The sequence below is a fragment of the Eutrigla gurnardus genome, assembly GCF_963514095.1.
Source record: "Eutrigla gurnardus genome assembly, chromosome: 10".
NCBI classification, from domain to species: Eukaryota; Metazoa; Chordata; class Actinopteri; order Perciformes; family Triglidae; genus Eutrigla; species Eutrigla gurnardus.
The window spans coordinates 6531029-6547016 of NC_139924.1; the positions used below are offsets into that span (position 1 = coordinate 6531029).

General features: G+C 43.3%; 1 protein-coding gene across 3 annotated transcripts in view; it reads left to right on the forward strand.

Annotated features, from left to right (window-relative positions):
- The window catches only part of arhgef12a (Rho guanine nucleotide exchange factor (GEF) 12a), a 35874-nt gene extending 20408 nt beyond the window's left edge, over positions 1 to 15466 (forward strand). For 2 of the 3 annotated variants that reach the window (XM_084020060.1, XM_084020062.1), the window contains 36 exons: positions 1067 to 1116; positions 1302 to 1359; positions 1453 to 1625; positions 1894 to 1971; positions 2683 to 2802; positions 3223 to 3330; positions 3630 to 3764; positions 3932 to 4033; positions 4953 to 5063; positions 5185 to 5283; positions 5698 to 5740; positions 5923 to 6028; positions 6161 to 6298; positions 6412 to 6444; positions 7079 to 7193; positions 7276 to 7381; positions 7469 to 7672; positions 7762 to 7900; positions 7991 to 8023; positions 8125 to 8276; positions 8434 to 8580; positions 8833 to 8918; positions 9659 to 9784; positions 10047 to 10161; positions 11341 to 11441; positions 11646 to 11723; positions 11898 to 11973; positions 12066 to 12233; positions 12421 to 12508; positions 12604 to 12681; positions 12773 to 12867; positions 12959 to 13162; positions 13268 to 13504; positions 13681 to 13910; positions 14018 to 14093; positions 14196 to 15466. In XM_084020060.1, coding sequence (XP_083876186.1) covers positions 1067 to 1116; positions 1302 to 1359; positions 1453 to 1625; positions 1894 to 1971; positions 2683 to 2802; positions 3223 to 3330; positions 3630 to 3764; positions 3932 to 4033; positions 4953 to 5063; positions 5185 to 5283; positions 5698 to 5740; positions 5923 to 6028; positions 6161 to 6298; positions 6412 to 6444; positions 7079 to 7193; positions 7276 to 7381; positions 7469 to 7672; positions 7762 to 7900; positions 7991 to 8023; positions 8125 to 8276; positions 8434 to 8580; positions 8833 to 8918; positions 9659 to 9784; positions 10047 to 10161; positions 11341 to 11441; positions 11646 to 11723; positions 11898 to 11973; positions 12066 to 12233; positions 12421 to 12508; positions 12604 to 12681; positions 12773 to 12867; positions 12959 to 13162; positions 13268 to 13504; positions 13681 to 13910; positions 14018 to 14093; positions 14196 to 14206 — 4019 coding nt within the window. In that variant the 3' untranslated portion in view covers positions 14207 to 15466. The remainder of the gene's footprint in view (positions 1 to 1066; positions 1117 to 1301; positions 1360 to 1452; positions 1626 to 1893; positions 1972 to 2682; positions 2803 to 3222; positions 3331 to 3629; positions 3765 to 3931; positions 4034 to 4952; positions 5064 to 5184; positions 5284 to 5697; positions 5741 to 5922; positions 6029 to 6160; positions 6299 to 6411; positions 6445 to 7078; positions 7194 to 7275; positions 7382 to 7468; positions 7673 to 7761; positions 7901 to 7990; positions 8024 to 8124; positions 8277 to 8433; positions 8581 to 8832; positions 8919 to 9658; positions 9785 to 10046; positions 10162 to 11340; positions 11442 to 11645; positions 11724 to 11897; positions 11974 to 12065; positions 12234 to 12420; positions 12509 to 12603; positions 12682 to 12772; positions 12868 to 12958; positions 13163 to 13267; positions 13505 to 13680; positions 13911 to 14017; positions 14094 to 14195) is intronic. The other variant, XM_084020061.1, reaches the window with a different exon arrangement.
- Positions 15467 to 15988: the final 522 nt, after the last annotated feature.

A 15988-nucleotide genomic window follows, 5' to 3' on the forward strand; every position in this document is an offset into this window, starting at 1 on the left:
TGAGGAGCAATTGGGACTCAAAGCAAACACCACCACTCTGGCACTTAGAGAAGTGTGACTGTATATTTCCTGCTCAGTAGTTTCACATTAGCTGCAGCTTCTGCTTTATCTAAAGGAGACTTTGACAGGATCCTCATGTGGTCCCCGGCAGTCTTGCACTGTCTATAGAGGATGATGTGGCTGTTATCAGGTCACAAAAAACATCACATGGTCTGTACAGTAGTAGAGAGAGACAGACAGAATAGGAAGGAACTGATAGTTGCACTATCATCACCGCTTGGGAGGCTTCAACCGTCCCTGTATGGCTCCCAATTTGTGCTCTCGACACTGACTCAACACAAAGAGCAGGCTACTTAGTTTCATCTGAATAATTCATACAACTTCTTTTTGGCTTCATTATGAACTGAGCGAAATGTATCTGTAGCAGCTTTTCTCATTCATACTTGTGTTAAGGTTTAAAATGGGCAAGATGAGGTCCAACCAAGCTTGTGCATGTCACCTCGGTAAAACCTAATGTTTTTGTTGCACTGAAACAGATCAAACCCATGTATCTAATCACGTGTAGTCACAAGTGATCAGCCATGCCCGTCCTCCTACTTTCAGCCCAACTGACCAGAGAAGATTATGTCCCCAGTTCAGTGACACCAATTAAAATGTCCCTACCAATACAAAACTGAAGATCCAAAATGCACGTCGTAATAGTGTATTAGTAAAACTGTATTTGGTTTAATACTACAGCTGTATGCTACTGACTATAGAGTCAGACGTGGATCTCATAATAACCTGTCTCTTGCCTAAATCCCTTTGTTTTGGGTGGAGCTGTGAAACAGGTCCTTCTCATAGTATAACCACTGTTATAGTCTTTCAAAATAGCACTCAAATAATCTCTTTGCAACATCTGGTCTGTCGAGGCTATATGGCGTATTCATTGTGCAGAAATACCAACAATTGCACCACAAAGCCATATGTCTTGTGTGTTTCCCCTCCACCCATTTCATTCTTCCATTTGTTTCATTTCTTTCCTCTTCTGTTGGCTTTATCCCTCGTTTTCCTCTGTGTCTGCCAGATGGGGCTGCTATGCGGGCAGGTGTTCAGACAGGAGACAGGATCATCAAGGTATTGTGTTCATCTCCATGTATTTAAACTGCTAACGTCACTGTTTTGTTGTCCAAGGCAGATACGGAGGCTGTAGGCTGCCACCTTCTGGTCACTCAGAAACACTGAAAATGTAAAGCCAGACCTAGGATGGGAGGTTTGGTCTCAGTATTTAATTTTATTATAGTATCATTGCTGTCTTCCAGGTTAACGGGACCCTTGTTACACATTCTAATCACATTGAGGTGGTGAAGCTTATCAAATGTAAGTACCTTTATCTGTGTTTTAGCAAAAGCCACATAAAAATATGAACCTTTAAGGAAAACTGACACTTTGCTTTGATTTTTTTCATTTTAGCGGGCTCGTATGTGGCCCTCACAGTGTTGGGGCGTCCTCCAGGGCTCGCCCAGATCCCTTTGTCTGAAGCAGAGTCTGAAATGTTGGGCGTTAGCATTTCCTCTCCTAACTCCCCAGCAGCAGAACGCCCCTACAGTCCTCTGGACCGTCTCTCCTCCACTCATCCACCATGGGTACCAAATACATCACTTACTTCTGTTCTATTTCCTGCCTCCACAAACTCAGTGTAAATGGCTTAAATGGTAGATCTTCTTTCCCCAGTATTGTGGAATCTGTTTGTAAAGGGGGCTTTAATTTGTCCCTTCCTTCTAAATGTGCTTTAATTTTTCTACTGGCTTCTTTATATCCTTTCTCACACATTTTCTGAATTTGTAATCGTTATTGTTAAATGCATCTGGGTTACTGCTTTTTGACTTTCCTTTTTGTTTTGTTTCCCAATAGGATGAGAATAGCAGTGTCTGCAACCAGAGGGTTGACTTGTTGCAAAGGATGCTCTCCAAAGAGCAGCAGGAGCTGCAGGTTAGCATAACAATCACTGCCACTTACTGTCTTCTCTCCATTGTAACACTGTTTTCCATCATGGGTGTTTGGAGTAGTACCTCATCACTCTTAAGGAATGTTGCGTTATTATCTGTGAAAATGAAAGGAATCTTTGGGTAGGAGGCACGATGGCATTCACTCTCAGTGGTTTCTGTGACATGAAAAATATTACAGCAAGTTAAAAAATACAAAGAGGGTCAAAATCCCTAGAGCTAACTATATGATTGTAACCCCACCTAGTGGAAAACAATCTCCCCACACCACTGAAGCTATCAAAACAATACAGAGCGTGGCGTGTTCCAGGCAACCCAAAACACAAAAGCCATTTGACACATTTATAATTTATATTTATTTCTTGGCTTTTTGAAATTGTCAGACATTGCGGGCAAAGCTAGCTAATGAGAACGTACTTCTACGTACACAGATGTCATCATTTGAGCAGGCGGTCCTCAAATGTGACCCGGGAGACTGTACACACTGTTAAAAGAATGTGGCCATATCCGGATCTCAATACCTCCTCGGTGCATTTAAATCTGCGCTTAGAGCCGTCCACTTGTGAGCAGATCACCCAAGATGCATGTTAATGCCGAGCCTCGACAGAGCAATATTTTACTTGCCTGATGATATACAAATAAGAGAGTGCTGCTGGGCCTGATTGCTTGTTTTGATTTCACCCCTCTTGCTGTAAAGGTTATGAAGGAGGAGTACAGCAGGAACCCTTCCCCCAAACTACTGAAAGACATCCAGGAAGCTAAGAAACACATTCCTCAGCTGCAGGGTCAGCTCTTCAAGGCCACTGGGGCAACACAGGTAAAGCAAATAACTCCCTCAATAACAATGTACTTGCATACAGAATAAGGCATGTAGGGACACTGATCTACCGGCATTATCCAAGCAGTATAATTGTGTAGTGCGGGGATCGTTCCAGACAAACATTAATCCTAATCTTATCAGAGGATTAGGCTTTCTCTATGGGAACCCACTCTTTTGTGTCTGCGTAACAGCTTATTTTATATACATCACACACTGAACCCTGTCTTAACATAATAGTCTGCTCTCTCAATTTTAAAATAAATCACATTTCATGAAAATACTTTAAAATTCAAGCTCATTAAATTAACAGCAATGTAGCCCGTCCTTAAATATGTTTTATTCTGGACTTTATGAACCCTGTTGTTGTGTAATACTGCTGTAACTAATAACGGATCTCGTTCTTACTTGAATCTGTAGGAGGCTGTTCCAGGTGGTGATGCAGATGATGGTAGCATGTTTGACACCGAGCACACTCCCACCTCAAAGGGAGACCACAGTACAGACCTGTCCTGGAGCAGCACTCCTGTAAGTTGTCAGCACAACCAACATAATTAAAATGTTCCCACGATCTTAGTATTATACCTGCAATCCAATCCTAGGTAAGCTGTAGGACAATAGAGTCATGGTGTTGTGCTTAATTAAATTAGTTTTTTATTTCATTTTTGGTCATGTACGATAACTAATGGAATAAATTATTTAGAAACGGGTGTTTTTGTTTTTGTTTTGTTAAATATTATATTAAATAGAATATTTAAGAATGTCAGAATCTAACCCACGGCCCTTTGCTGCAGAGAATGTAATGCTTTGTTCCATCCCACCTCCAGATATCTCGCGGATTTGGGCCTGGATCTCCAGAGAGCCTTTATTCAAGAGAGGTATCCTGCCCCAGCCCAAAGAGCACACCCAGGAACAGCTTCAACTCCTGCCACTCTCCAGAGGCAGAGGACGCCACTGACCTGGTAACTATACTCTTTGGCCAAGTTCTGTGTAAGAAATGCAGTTTTGAAGTGTGTTTCTTAAATAAATGTTGCGAGTATACTCCAGATCAGTTGCTCTATAAATGTCCATATTGAGAATTTCACTAAGAAAACACTAATTCTCCAATGTACCACTATCATTTCCCCAGGACTCTCTGTCCCCTACCACAGTTAGCAGTCCCTCTTCCTCCCGCCTCGTCTCGCAAATCATTGGAGCTGAGGACGACTATTTTGATTCAGACCAGGAACAGGTATTTTACTGCAGCACAATCTTAACATCTATCACCCTGATTAGACCTGGCATTAACATACGTCTTGGGTGATCCAGTCACCATTGGACGGCTCTAAGTACAGGTGTTAATGCACCCAAGACACATTGAGGACACAATAGCCCCTTTCACTGCCATTATTCCGGCTCGCTGTTCTGCATGAAAGGACCAGAGTTTGTTCTGCCGCTGAGCCGGTAGCGGTGGAAGTCATAGAGCCGAGCCGATGTCTGTGTCAGAAGGGGACAGCCTGTGTGGTGGTACGCCGATGCTGTTGTTTTAAAAGCCTCTTTTGCCCCTGCAATGTTGGCGTGCTGTCTGAAATCACACAGTGGAACAGCATTATCCCGCCATTGTTTCGTTCAGGGTGAAAAAGCAAAGCTAATATAACGGCGGCTCTTTTTCAGAATCTCTCTGTGAGCGGCTATTGAGGTCTGATTGCTGTCTGAGCAAGAGATGGCCGTATATCCCAACAAACCTCCTAAACCTAATCGGAGACATTGATTGATTTATACTGCTGCCTCCATTTAAACATTTAACATTTAAAACGCATTTGGTCTTGACAAATGTGAATTATGTGCATATAGAGAGGGGGAGTGAAATCTGATCACTAAAGGTCACTCGGGACACACGTGGAGATGCATTCTAATGCCATGTGTGAACCGATCTACTTACTGTGGTCCACTTGTGATCGGATCACATGCTAATGCCAGGTGTGAACAGGGCAAAGTCAAACATAATACGAAACAGCTGTCATATTCAAAACATTTTTTAAAAGGGCTTGACGCTGTAATTATACACTTTTCTTTGAAAGAAAGGTCTAAATAACAGTATTCAAACTCCTGTCACATGTCAAGTCAGCAAAGGGGCCAAAAGTGCAAACCGTTGTATGATTTTGTTCCAGACAAATGGCCAGTGTAACAGCTTTAACAACATCGAGCAGCTCAAGTCTCGTCCCGCCCACCTCGCAGCCTTCCTTCACCATGTCATCTCTCAGTTCGACCCTGCTCCTGTGGTAACACTCTCACTTCACACCTTGTTATGATCCTTTATGTTTTCTTTTGCTGTTTTCATGCAGCGTGGCAAACACCACAGCTCAGCGTTTGTTTTAATGAATCATTATCTTATGTCTTCAGCTGTGCTACCTCCATGCTGACTTCTACAAGCAGACCAACTCCAAAGAGACCAGAAGGGTGTTCATGGACCTCCACACCTTCTTCATTGACCGTGGAGCAGTATGTTCACTTTTTGTTCACCACACTGAAATATAGGCTCTGCAAGTCAGACTCATGCAATCGTCATCCATCTGTACCTCGCTGATTAGATTTTAACAAAAACAAGACGATTGTTGCTTTTCACCACATTGTCAAAATGACACTAATTACACTGAGAACAGCCCACCATCTGTAGTTGTTGTCTTTATGTCCAAAGCACGAACTCTTGAAATGATCAATAAACTCAGTTAACACCAAATTGCCCATTTACAGGTTAGAATAAGGTGATCTATTTGTTAGTAATTCACTATTATATCATTTTAAGGTCATAACATGTGATGATGATGATGCCTTGATTTATGATTTGTTTACACATTGTTACTTTTTTTCTTCCAATGGATTGTTTTAGGATACAATGTTTTATTTTCTTTCCAGAATTTGAAAGTTGTTGTTCCAGAATCCATCTCTACTGATCTCGGTAAGTATTTCAGCTGTGCTTTTGCTTCATTTGGTTGTCGGCCTAGTGTCAAAAGCCATACACACTCCCAACCAAGGTGTTGAAAACTCAAATGCTCTCATGCATATTTAGTGTGCACTTGACATAATCCTGTTAGAGACTTGCCGCACAGTATATGTGATCATGTGTGCATGTGTTTGCAGACCGCCGGCGGACAGAACTGATCCCAGAGGAAATAAACCGACAACATGTTCAAACACTGCAGGACTCTCTGCTCCCTGACATCCAGAAGAACCTCGAGGATTTCAGGTAAACTTGTCCACGGTTTGGTTGGTTCTGATTAATTGGAGAACTTGAGAGTTTGGTCCTTACATCAAGCACATGATAAAAGGCGTTGTCAACCTAACCGCTGAATGTCACGTGATATGTTGGCACATGTAGACAGAAGCGCAGTATGGGCCTAACGGTGGCTGAAGTAGAGCTGACCAGACTGGACCAAGAGAGGGTCAGAGACCGTGTCACTCTGGAGCGAGAGCGCTCGTATGCCGAAAACATCATCACCAAAATAGAGGATATCCTGTAAGTAGCACATGCAGACACGCCATGCATACGGACGGCTGCTCGGATGCACAAAATATCTCAAGTTTCTAACCATTATCAGCCACTCAGACAGTTTGTCTTTTTGTTTATAGGTTAAGTACTCAGACCACAGAGGAGGAGAAATGGTAAGCAAATTATCTGATATTGTGGAGCGGTTTGGGTGATTGGTAGGAATAGTATTTCTCAAAGCATATGATGCTTATGATATGATAATTTCAGACTTATGATATGATACATTCACAGTATTTAATGTGCCCCCAAATAATATAAAATAACAGATTTATTACTTTACTTTACTTTACTTTTTGACTAATTTAAATGAATGATTTAAAAACCAATAATGTGCTAAATGAATAATATCTGTCAGTCCTTGTCATTTTTTTCAACTTTTAAAGTGTATTCTTTGATGTTTGGGCCAAGAACACAACATATTAGTGTCATTCAAGCCCTGTTCTATTTCCCCCACAGTTTACAAATTAAACATGCGGGCAGTTTCTTAAAGAGAACATGTAATTTATGCAGTGTGTTTATATTTAATAATTCAAAAGTGTGACTGATTGAAACAGTCTTGTTTGAAATGCCATATGGTGGCGGCATACCCCAGATGGTTTGTGTAGAAACTGTACGAGGAGGACTGGTTTGACATATGGTGCGAGTCACAATATGGACACTTCCAGTTTTAGTATCCTGTTGTTTTGTCGGTTAAGATTGGAAATGGAGCAACTAAACTCAAGTGTTGTCACTTCTGTTTTCTTTCAGCACTACAATGCAGTATGTCATCTATACATACATGAAGCACCTTGGTGTGAGGGTCAAGGAACCTCGCAGTCTAGAGTCCAAACGGGTCAGGATCAACTTTCTTCCCAAGATCAAGGTACTTACTTAGCTACTTCTTTCCCTTCTCCCCCTCCCCGTAGAATCTCCCTGACACTTACCTTCTTTTTAATAAATCACAGAAAAGCATCAAGACAGAAAAGGAAGGAGAAGAGAAGGTGAAGAAACCCAGATTTCCCAGTATCCTTGGACCTCAGCGTCGGCCCAGCCGCATTGAAGCAGCATCTGGTGAGTCAGGACTTTTGAATGAGCCAAAATTAGGACACTTCTTTTAAAGCTTTTTCAAATTTTGACACCACCTTTCTCCGTATTCAGTGGGTAAAGCCTTGGACGGTCGCCCCCGGCCTCAGAAACAGTTGTCTCAGCCTTCACTAGGGGCAAGTGATCACATGGAATCTGGTCGTCTACGAGGCAGCCAATCAAGCGAGGGCTCTGAACTCATACACTCCATGTCTGTCAACACCTCATCCCCAAACAGCGCCACCTATAGCTCAGACACTAGCCGAGACACTGATATGGGTGAGCTACCGAACGACTAAAGGAAACACATCAGTGGAAGTTAAAACCCAGAGGAGGCGAAGGTTTCTAACTTCTTACTCGTCTCTCAGGTGGGACTCCGACCTCAGGCCCCTCCAGGCTGAGTGACGGCCTTCAGCCTGACCCTCTTGATGGGTTGCCCTACCCTGCTTCGCACTTTGACCTTTACAGCCTGGACCAACTGCAAGAGGACGACAGAGAAAGCGACAGGTGCTTTTTTTGTGTCACATTTGCAGAAATACATCCATTAGCAGAGAATATATATTTTTTACATCGATTTCACTGTTAATATTTTTGCAGAGCCCACGAGGGAACACCAAAGGCCATAAGAAGGTGAGGATACCTGCTAATTTTCATATTTTAATAATATTCATCTAAACTCTTTGTAAAGGTTGAGTGGCCAGATGAAAAACGAACCGTCTGTCTTGCCCTAGGCTTGAGGGACCGGCTGCAGCTGACGTCCAGAGTGAGGACGACCAAGGGACAGACTCTGAGCATGACCCTCCAAACTGGCAGCAGCTGGTGGGGCGAGAAGTCCTAGCGGGTCTCAGGCCTCAGGAAATCAAGAGACAGGAAGTCATCAACGGTGAGGACATGGCTCAGCACTACACATAATTAAGAGGGAGATGTGCAGCAGCTGAGCATCTGCTGAGATCCAACCCAAGGAGCTGTCAAATGTACATCATGTCCAGCTGTGCAAACGATCTGCCATTGTGAATGAACATCTTGAATTGTGTCTGCAGAGCTGTTTTACACAGAGCGTGCACATGTAAGGATGCTGAGAGTTTTGGACCACGTCTTCTACCAGAAGCTCTCCAAGGAGGCCATCCTTCCTCCAGCTGACATCAAGAACATCTTCACTAACCTGGACGAGATTCTACAGCTGCATGGTACACACACACACACACATAGATCCCAAAATCTTAGTCTGTGCATGACTGCTCTTGAACCATTGAGATGCAGTAAAAAAAAAACAAAAGAAACTTTAAAGTGAGGATCAAAATAAAGTTTGTATTAGTCAAACTACAACCACAGAACACACAGTACCCTCACATTTTCATGTTGTATTCTCCCTTTTTGTTAACCTATGTACACACACACACACACACACTGATCATCGGTGCTTTTCCTTTGAATTTCAGTTTCAATACTGGAGCAAATGGCAGCTGTTCGGAGGAGAAATGAATCTTCAGTAATTGATCAGATAGGAGACGACTTGCTCTCCTGGGTGAGTACAATTCTCAGGCTGAAATTGTATTTTCTCTTTCAAACATTTTCTTATATTGAATACATTTCAAGATGACGGATGTTGTATAGGGGGGGGGGGGGGGGGGGATATTATTGTGCAGAAAGAAATTTAACTGTGGCCTGAAATTGCTTCATAGTGAGATAAACATGTTGATGTTGGCATGAGATTGCTTTCTTCAGCCACAATTGTGATAACTTTGAGATGTCATCTGTACGTGGAAATGTTTGAGGACACTTAAAATATGAGAGAGAAGGGGTTAACAATAAGCCCTTAAATCCTACACGAAATCCCGAAAGACAAAAACTCAGACAAAGCACAAAAGATCAACTCTGCCAAGAAATGAGTAATCACAGTGGAGGCAAACGAGTAAACGGTTCTGTCAGTCAGTGGCCTAGATTTGGCTGACATCTCGATATCATGTGTGATACATTAGATGTGAGGTAGCTGCGTATCAGCTGGCAGCCTTGTCTAAAATGTCTCTATGGGGGATAAGTAGGCTAAATGGTCCCCCGAGGGTCCGAGCATTCATCCAGTCTACATTTAAACGTAAGCTGTCTCTGCTACGAGGTCTTAAGCCTGGCCCCCTTCTGGGAGTTGCTGCTCATTGTAGTGGTTAAATACTAGACATTTCCATAGCAACTACCCCTGACCCAGATCGACTGAGTGACTGATCACTGTCTCTGTCCGTCTCTTCCCTGTCCTGGGTTGGGTGGTAACAGTTCAGCGGTGGCGAGGAGGAGAAGATCAAGAAGGCGGTGGGGACGTTCTGCAGCAACCAGCCTTTTGCTCTGGAGATCATCAAGACCAAGCAGAAGAAAGACTCGCGGTTTACTTCGTTCGTCCAGGTATTGGCATTCAGCTTTCCAGAGTGGTTTAGTCTCTGCAATGTGTAGTTAGTAACTATTGAATTAGCACCTCACCATGTATCATACAGAGTTATGCTTCTGTTTAATTCAGGAAATTCATCTAAAATGTAATTTCTCTGAGTTAAAAGCTAAGCTAGAGTAGCGTCAGCCAGTCTCCGTTTCTACTCATTAAAAGATGCATTTTGGCTGATTGACGACAGCTTAAATCCACCCGTCCTGAACTTGTGTTATGGCTTTGCAGGAGGCAGAGAGTAACAGACTGTGTCGCCGACTCCAGCTTAAGGACATCATTCCTGTAGAGATGCAACGGCTCACCAAGTACCCCCTGCTGCTAGAAAACATCGCCAAATACACAGGTGCTGTATTGTTGCCCTACCAATCAGAGCTGTTATTTTAGTGCACATTGCCTTATACAATATACTACCTGTCTAGTCTACCGATTCCTTTCTTGATTCATCATAAATTAATTTGTTCTATAAAATAATGAAAATTCCAACCACAAGTTCAAGTCCAGTGTCTTCAAATGTCCAACAAAGTTAAAAGGAGTGTTTTCTTTGGCCTGTCTGACTCATTGCTACAGCATTATTATATGTGTAGTATATATAGTGGGCGTGACACTTGATGTGATTAAAGCATAAACCCTGATGATGTACCTGCAGGAGGAGCCACAGAACAGATTTTTGCATTCATACAAAGCACTCACATTTAAGGCAGGTACAAAGACTCATCTCTCTCCTGCAGTCTTATTTAGACACTTCAAAGTCTGTTCCACTCGGTCAAAAACATTTCTGTCAATCACTGACTCTTTCACAGGGAGAGAAATAGCGTATCCACTTTTAAAAAAGGCAGCTTCAAACCACTATTATACTTATTCTCTAAACTACTGGATAGCGTTTTCGATCCCTTCCAACCTCCCATCAGAAATGAATGGTTCTCTGCTCTGCTGCGACTCCTCTGCCTGTGAACTCCATGAGAACAGATCAATTATTGTATTCAGCCCTCTCTCCTGTCATCCTAAAATCAATTAGGTAATAATTTACTCATGCTGGGAGTAACCATGGAAACAGGTGATACAGGAATAATACCTCGTTTGCATTTTATATGCTGAATGTAATTTAATATAATAGATAAGGAAAAAACCTTGAGATAGGAAGAAAAAAGTGGATAAAAATGAAGAAAATACAGTCTTTAGCAAGGTTTTGTGTGGCAACATGCCATCCATGAGTGAATTACAGAGACAAATGGAGAGATTAGCATTTTAATAGTCCTGGAGTGGCCGTGCACACTTTGAGAAATGTCTCGCCCATTATTTGGTGCATCATTTTAGTCTTGGCTGGGGCTCGGGTCTCACACAGTGAGAACGCACTAACGATAACGTATAACCAGCTATTACCGGAGCATAATGCCCCCCCACTTTATCATAATTTCTGAGAACGATGGTCTGCTAATGGACAGAGAAAATATAAATTTGCCGGACGGCCCCCTGCAGCACTAAGGAGGTCTTACTTCTTATTTGATGTGATAATATCTTTTAGACAACGCAGTGGAGAAGGACAAAGTGAAGCAGGCAGCCGATTGCTGTAGAAAGATTCTCAATCATGTCAACCAGGCTGTGAAGGAATCTGAGGACAAGCAGGTAGGATGTTTTCTAAAATCTCCTCTCCTTTTTATACCATCCCCTTGACTTTTCTGCTCTTCCCCTTCGGTCTCATCCTAAGTCCTTCCTTTTTTCCTCTTCAGCGACATACATTTCTTTCGCTCCTCAGGCAGCACTTCCTTTTTAAAGACCTCGTACTTATGCCCTTCTCTCCGTCTCCATTTCCCTCCGTCCTTCCTTTAGAGGTTGGAAGACTATCAGAGAAGATTGGACCTCTCTTCTCTAAAGCAGACAGACAACCCTGTGATCCTCGAGCTAAAGGTGAGTGATCTAAACAACCCTTTCAGCTTGTTAAAGCACACTCACTTGTTGCACACCCACGTACCCTGCATGTAATATCTGCTCAGTAGAGTGGTCGTGCTGATGGAAATGACTCCGTGGACCAGAAGCAAGCACTTAAGCTTTACATTAATTTTCACGTTCTACCTCCTTCAGAATTTGGATTTAACCAAGAGAACGATGGTGCATGAGGGGCCGCTGTCATGGAAAGTGAACAAGGACAAGACCATTGGTTCGTGACCAGCACGCTTTAAGAGTTTGATTGTGATTAAACTTCGACATCGCTGCCAAAAACTAAACGTCAGCGCCTCTGTCTCCTTTCAGAGTTGTACACCCTCCTCCTGCAGGACATCCTGGTTCTGCTACAGAAACAAGATGAGCGTCTGATCCTGAAGTGTCACAGTAAAAACCTGGCAGGCACAGCAGATACCAAACATATCTTCAGCCCCATCATCAAACTCAACACTGTGCTGGTGCGCTCCGTGGCCACAGGTCAGTTCAAAGCTTTCTCTTTCCGTTTTTACAAAAATGCAATAAATGAAATGAAGTAAGTAAAACAAAAATGAGATCAAAACAAAGAACTGAACAACTCCTCGCTATACAACATCCAGAAAGTGTGTGGCTTCATGCTTGTCGGGCAAAATTGTCATTCATCCGTGTCCTCACTCTCCCCTTCCAGACAACAAATCCTTCTTCGTCCTATCCATGTCAGACAACGGAGCCCAGATCTACGAGCTGATGGCACCGACGGTCTCAGATCAGAGAACGTACGTCGACGTACCGTTTGATTGATTTTTTGAATATGTGTTGCTCCAGGTGTTAATGGGCTAATAACTCCGTTTTTCTCTCTCTCTTGCACAAGGTGGCAGCGTCTAATCACCCAGAGAGCGGATGCCATGAAAGTCAAACCTCACAGCGTCATACCATTACCTCAGACTGAGTATGTTTGATCAGCTTTCTGATTTAATGATCAGATCAGATGCTTCTCAGGCGTTTGCGCTTCCTTCTAACATTTAATGCTTGTGTGCCAGTGGGGAGAGAGACGGTGTGGAGATCATCACGGAAGGTGTTTCCAGGCTGAGTCGTGACCCAGACCGCACATCCACCGGCAGCACCCAGTCCACAGGTCTGGAGAAACACGTTTTCCCTCATATTACTTAAAATAGTTTCCTCTAGTCTACTGTGTAGATAATCTTTCTTTAATGACACTCACTCAGATAAAGAGAGCAGTCCAGCGCCGAGAAGTGCGACGCAGAGTTCTCTACCTGGTAGTAATCCATTTGAAGGAGTAAAGGCAGAGGAAGAGGAGGAGGAGGAAGGTTTTGTGGACCCAGAGCTACCTTACAGATTGACTGAAGACGGCAAAGAAGGAGACTCGTTTAACATGTATCCCTCCAGAGCAGACGAAGCACTGAAAACATGTAAGCACACGGAACAGATGACTGATGATGAGCAGTGAATGAATCTGCTGTACACACATCGTGTGTGGATTTCATCCTAAAGCGGTTTGCTCTCCTGTCCCTCAGTGGCAGCATTAAAGCAGGTGTTGGTGACCCAGCTGATGTCCCAGGAGGCTCTAGAGCAAACCAAGCGCTCCACGGGGGCACGTCTCCTCAGGACCACTTCGCTGCGGACCCCCGTAGACAGCCGCGCACGGGTGATGGTGCACAATGGCTCAGAGAAGAACAGCTCCCAGGCTGATGACCCGACTCAGGACCTGGGCTCTGGGGACACGGGCTTCTTTGATTCTCCCGAAGATTATGGTGAGCCTGGACAGTTTGAACAATCGGTTCATTATTATACACCACGCTGTGGGCTTGAATAGATTGTACTCGCTGATAAATATCTTTCAGTTGTCATTGCAAGGTGCAGCTTTCTCTGTGTGTCTCTCCCTGATCCTGCAGCAGCGGTACTAAATAGCTCCCTTTGATTCTCTCAGCAGGGTATTTAGTCCTGGAGGGCTACGGTGGCCCAGGAGAGAGCAGCACAGATGATGACATCATGGCATCAACCACAGGGAAGCAGCTCAGAACCTCACAAGGCTGTGCTGCTGACTCTGGCATCAACTTGCGGTTTTCTTCGACGTCGCAGGCCGGCAGCCTGTCCTCTTTCAGCAGACAGGTCTTGTCTCACCTTAGAATCCTGCAGGTCAACCTCAACTATCTGAAGGTATGTAATGGTCAATTACCAACACACATTCCTGTAAAGACAGTATGAAGTCATTGTGGTCATCTCGATTGCCTGATCTGACCATGAGTTGTTGGTTACTTTTGAAGGAGGTTGAGGCCAAGTACAATAATCTAATACGCCAAAGGCCAGAGAGGTCAGCAGCAGACATGGACGGAAACAAAGGTAACCCAATTCACACGCAACATATGAGTTACTAGACTGGAATATGCAAGTCACTTCCCATATCTGTCCCGTTTCTGATCCTATGCCTTCATTTCTTCCCAGATAAGAGATAGTGGAAGACCATAAAGCAGCTTTTAGCTCTGGTCCCAAAGAGGAAGTACCGACTTGTAGTCTGTTTCTACTTCTTGTGTCCTGGACTTTCTGGACGTCCTATAAGCTTGTCCTCTCACTGCTGAGCCCCTTTTTTTCCATCGCCGTCGCCCACGGTTGCCACAGAGAATGAGAGACTTGAGTGTGAGCAGAAACGTTTGATGGGTGGAGTCATCTCTGTGATGCCACGCCCCTCCCACCCCCTCCTCCATCAGCACAAGGCAATCAGGGAAGTGGGATTGCCCCCAAAACCTCATCCCTCTACCATATAACACCCATTTTCCCTGGACCTCCTTGCAAGAAAGAGAACTTATACCAAAATGTACAAAGATGTGTGTTTAGAATATATATAAATATATATATATGAAACACAAAACAAGAAAAGGAAAATTTTAAGATAATGTATTAAGATTTTTTTTTTTTTTTTTATCCCAAGATGTATTTATTTTTTTTCTTTTCATTTAAAAAGTGTTTCCCACATTGCTTACATGCTTTTGGCCATGGTGTTACCTTTTTGGCTGCTTTTCCTGCTTCAGTCATACAGGGTTAGTGTGAGTGTTGGTTGCACGCTAGCGTACAAGCACGCTAGCCTAGCGTACCCTGGTGAAATGGCAGAAATATATTCAGACTGATAGAGGCCAGAGTTGCACTGGTGATGGATAGATCCCATTGTGTTTAAAAACTCTTGAATTGTGTTAAAAGCTAGAATTTCAGATGAATTCTAGGTGTGGCGTTAACTAGAATGAAGAGTCTGAAGGCTCTGATCTGGTCCTGTTGGATTTTCGTGCTGCCTCCTTCCTCCTCCTCCTCCTCCTCACTGTGAGGGGTATTTTGCCTCTCGTCTGCTCCTTTTTCTCCTTTGCGTATGACTCGTCCCCCTTTCTTTTCCCTGTGAACACTTATGGGTGTCATCCTTCTCCTTTCCCTCACAGCCCAGTGTCTTTAATGCTTATTTATCCCCTCCCACACTCTATATGTCATGCTTCCCCATCTGCATTCGGGCTTCTCGCCCCGCTCCCCCTCTTCTACAAGGAGCCATCATGCTCTTTCTGTATCAGCGCCTGACAGAAATGCTGCTTCCTTCCGCTCCTGTTGGCGAAGCTGATCGACTGCCTGATATTCTAATAATGTCATGAAGTTCAACATATGTACAATGATCAAGTTGGAAGGTTATGCATAACTTTAATAAATAAATGGTGCCATGACACATTCAAAAAAGGAAAGCCTTGCTTGCTTTTTCCTTTCAGATTTTATCTGCACCCGACTTTCATATGAATCACACAAAAAATGGTCAGTTTAACAATCTCGGTAATGGAGGAAATGATTTAAGACAGGTTTTTTTTCACTTAAAACATGAGACACCTGAGTATTAGTCATGATGGATCAGCGTAGCCTTTCAGTGAAATATGCCAGTATCAGTTCAACCTAACAATGTCATAATATATTTGCTGACCTCTTAACCTTACCTGTATCAAATATTATACACTTTTCAGATGACAGTATCTCCTCATGTGTTATATTCCCTGCTGATGAAGTCGGCTCCATACATCCTCATATTACGCTTTTATGCGATCAATCTCTCCCAATATAATCACTTTTTACAGGGTGTCATAATCCAAATTCCTAGTTCTCGTTCATCAATTTAGAAAAAAAAAGACAATTACCAATTACCATGTTTCATATTTATTCCATGCAATAAAATTTTAGCCATTTGGGAGACTGCATCCAGCAGACACGTCATTCAT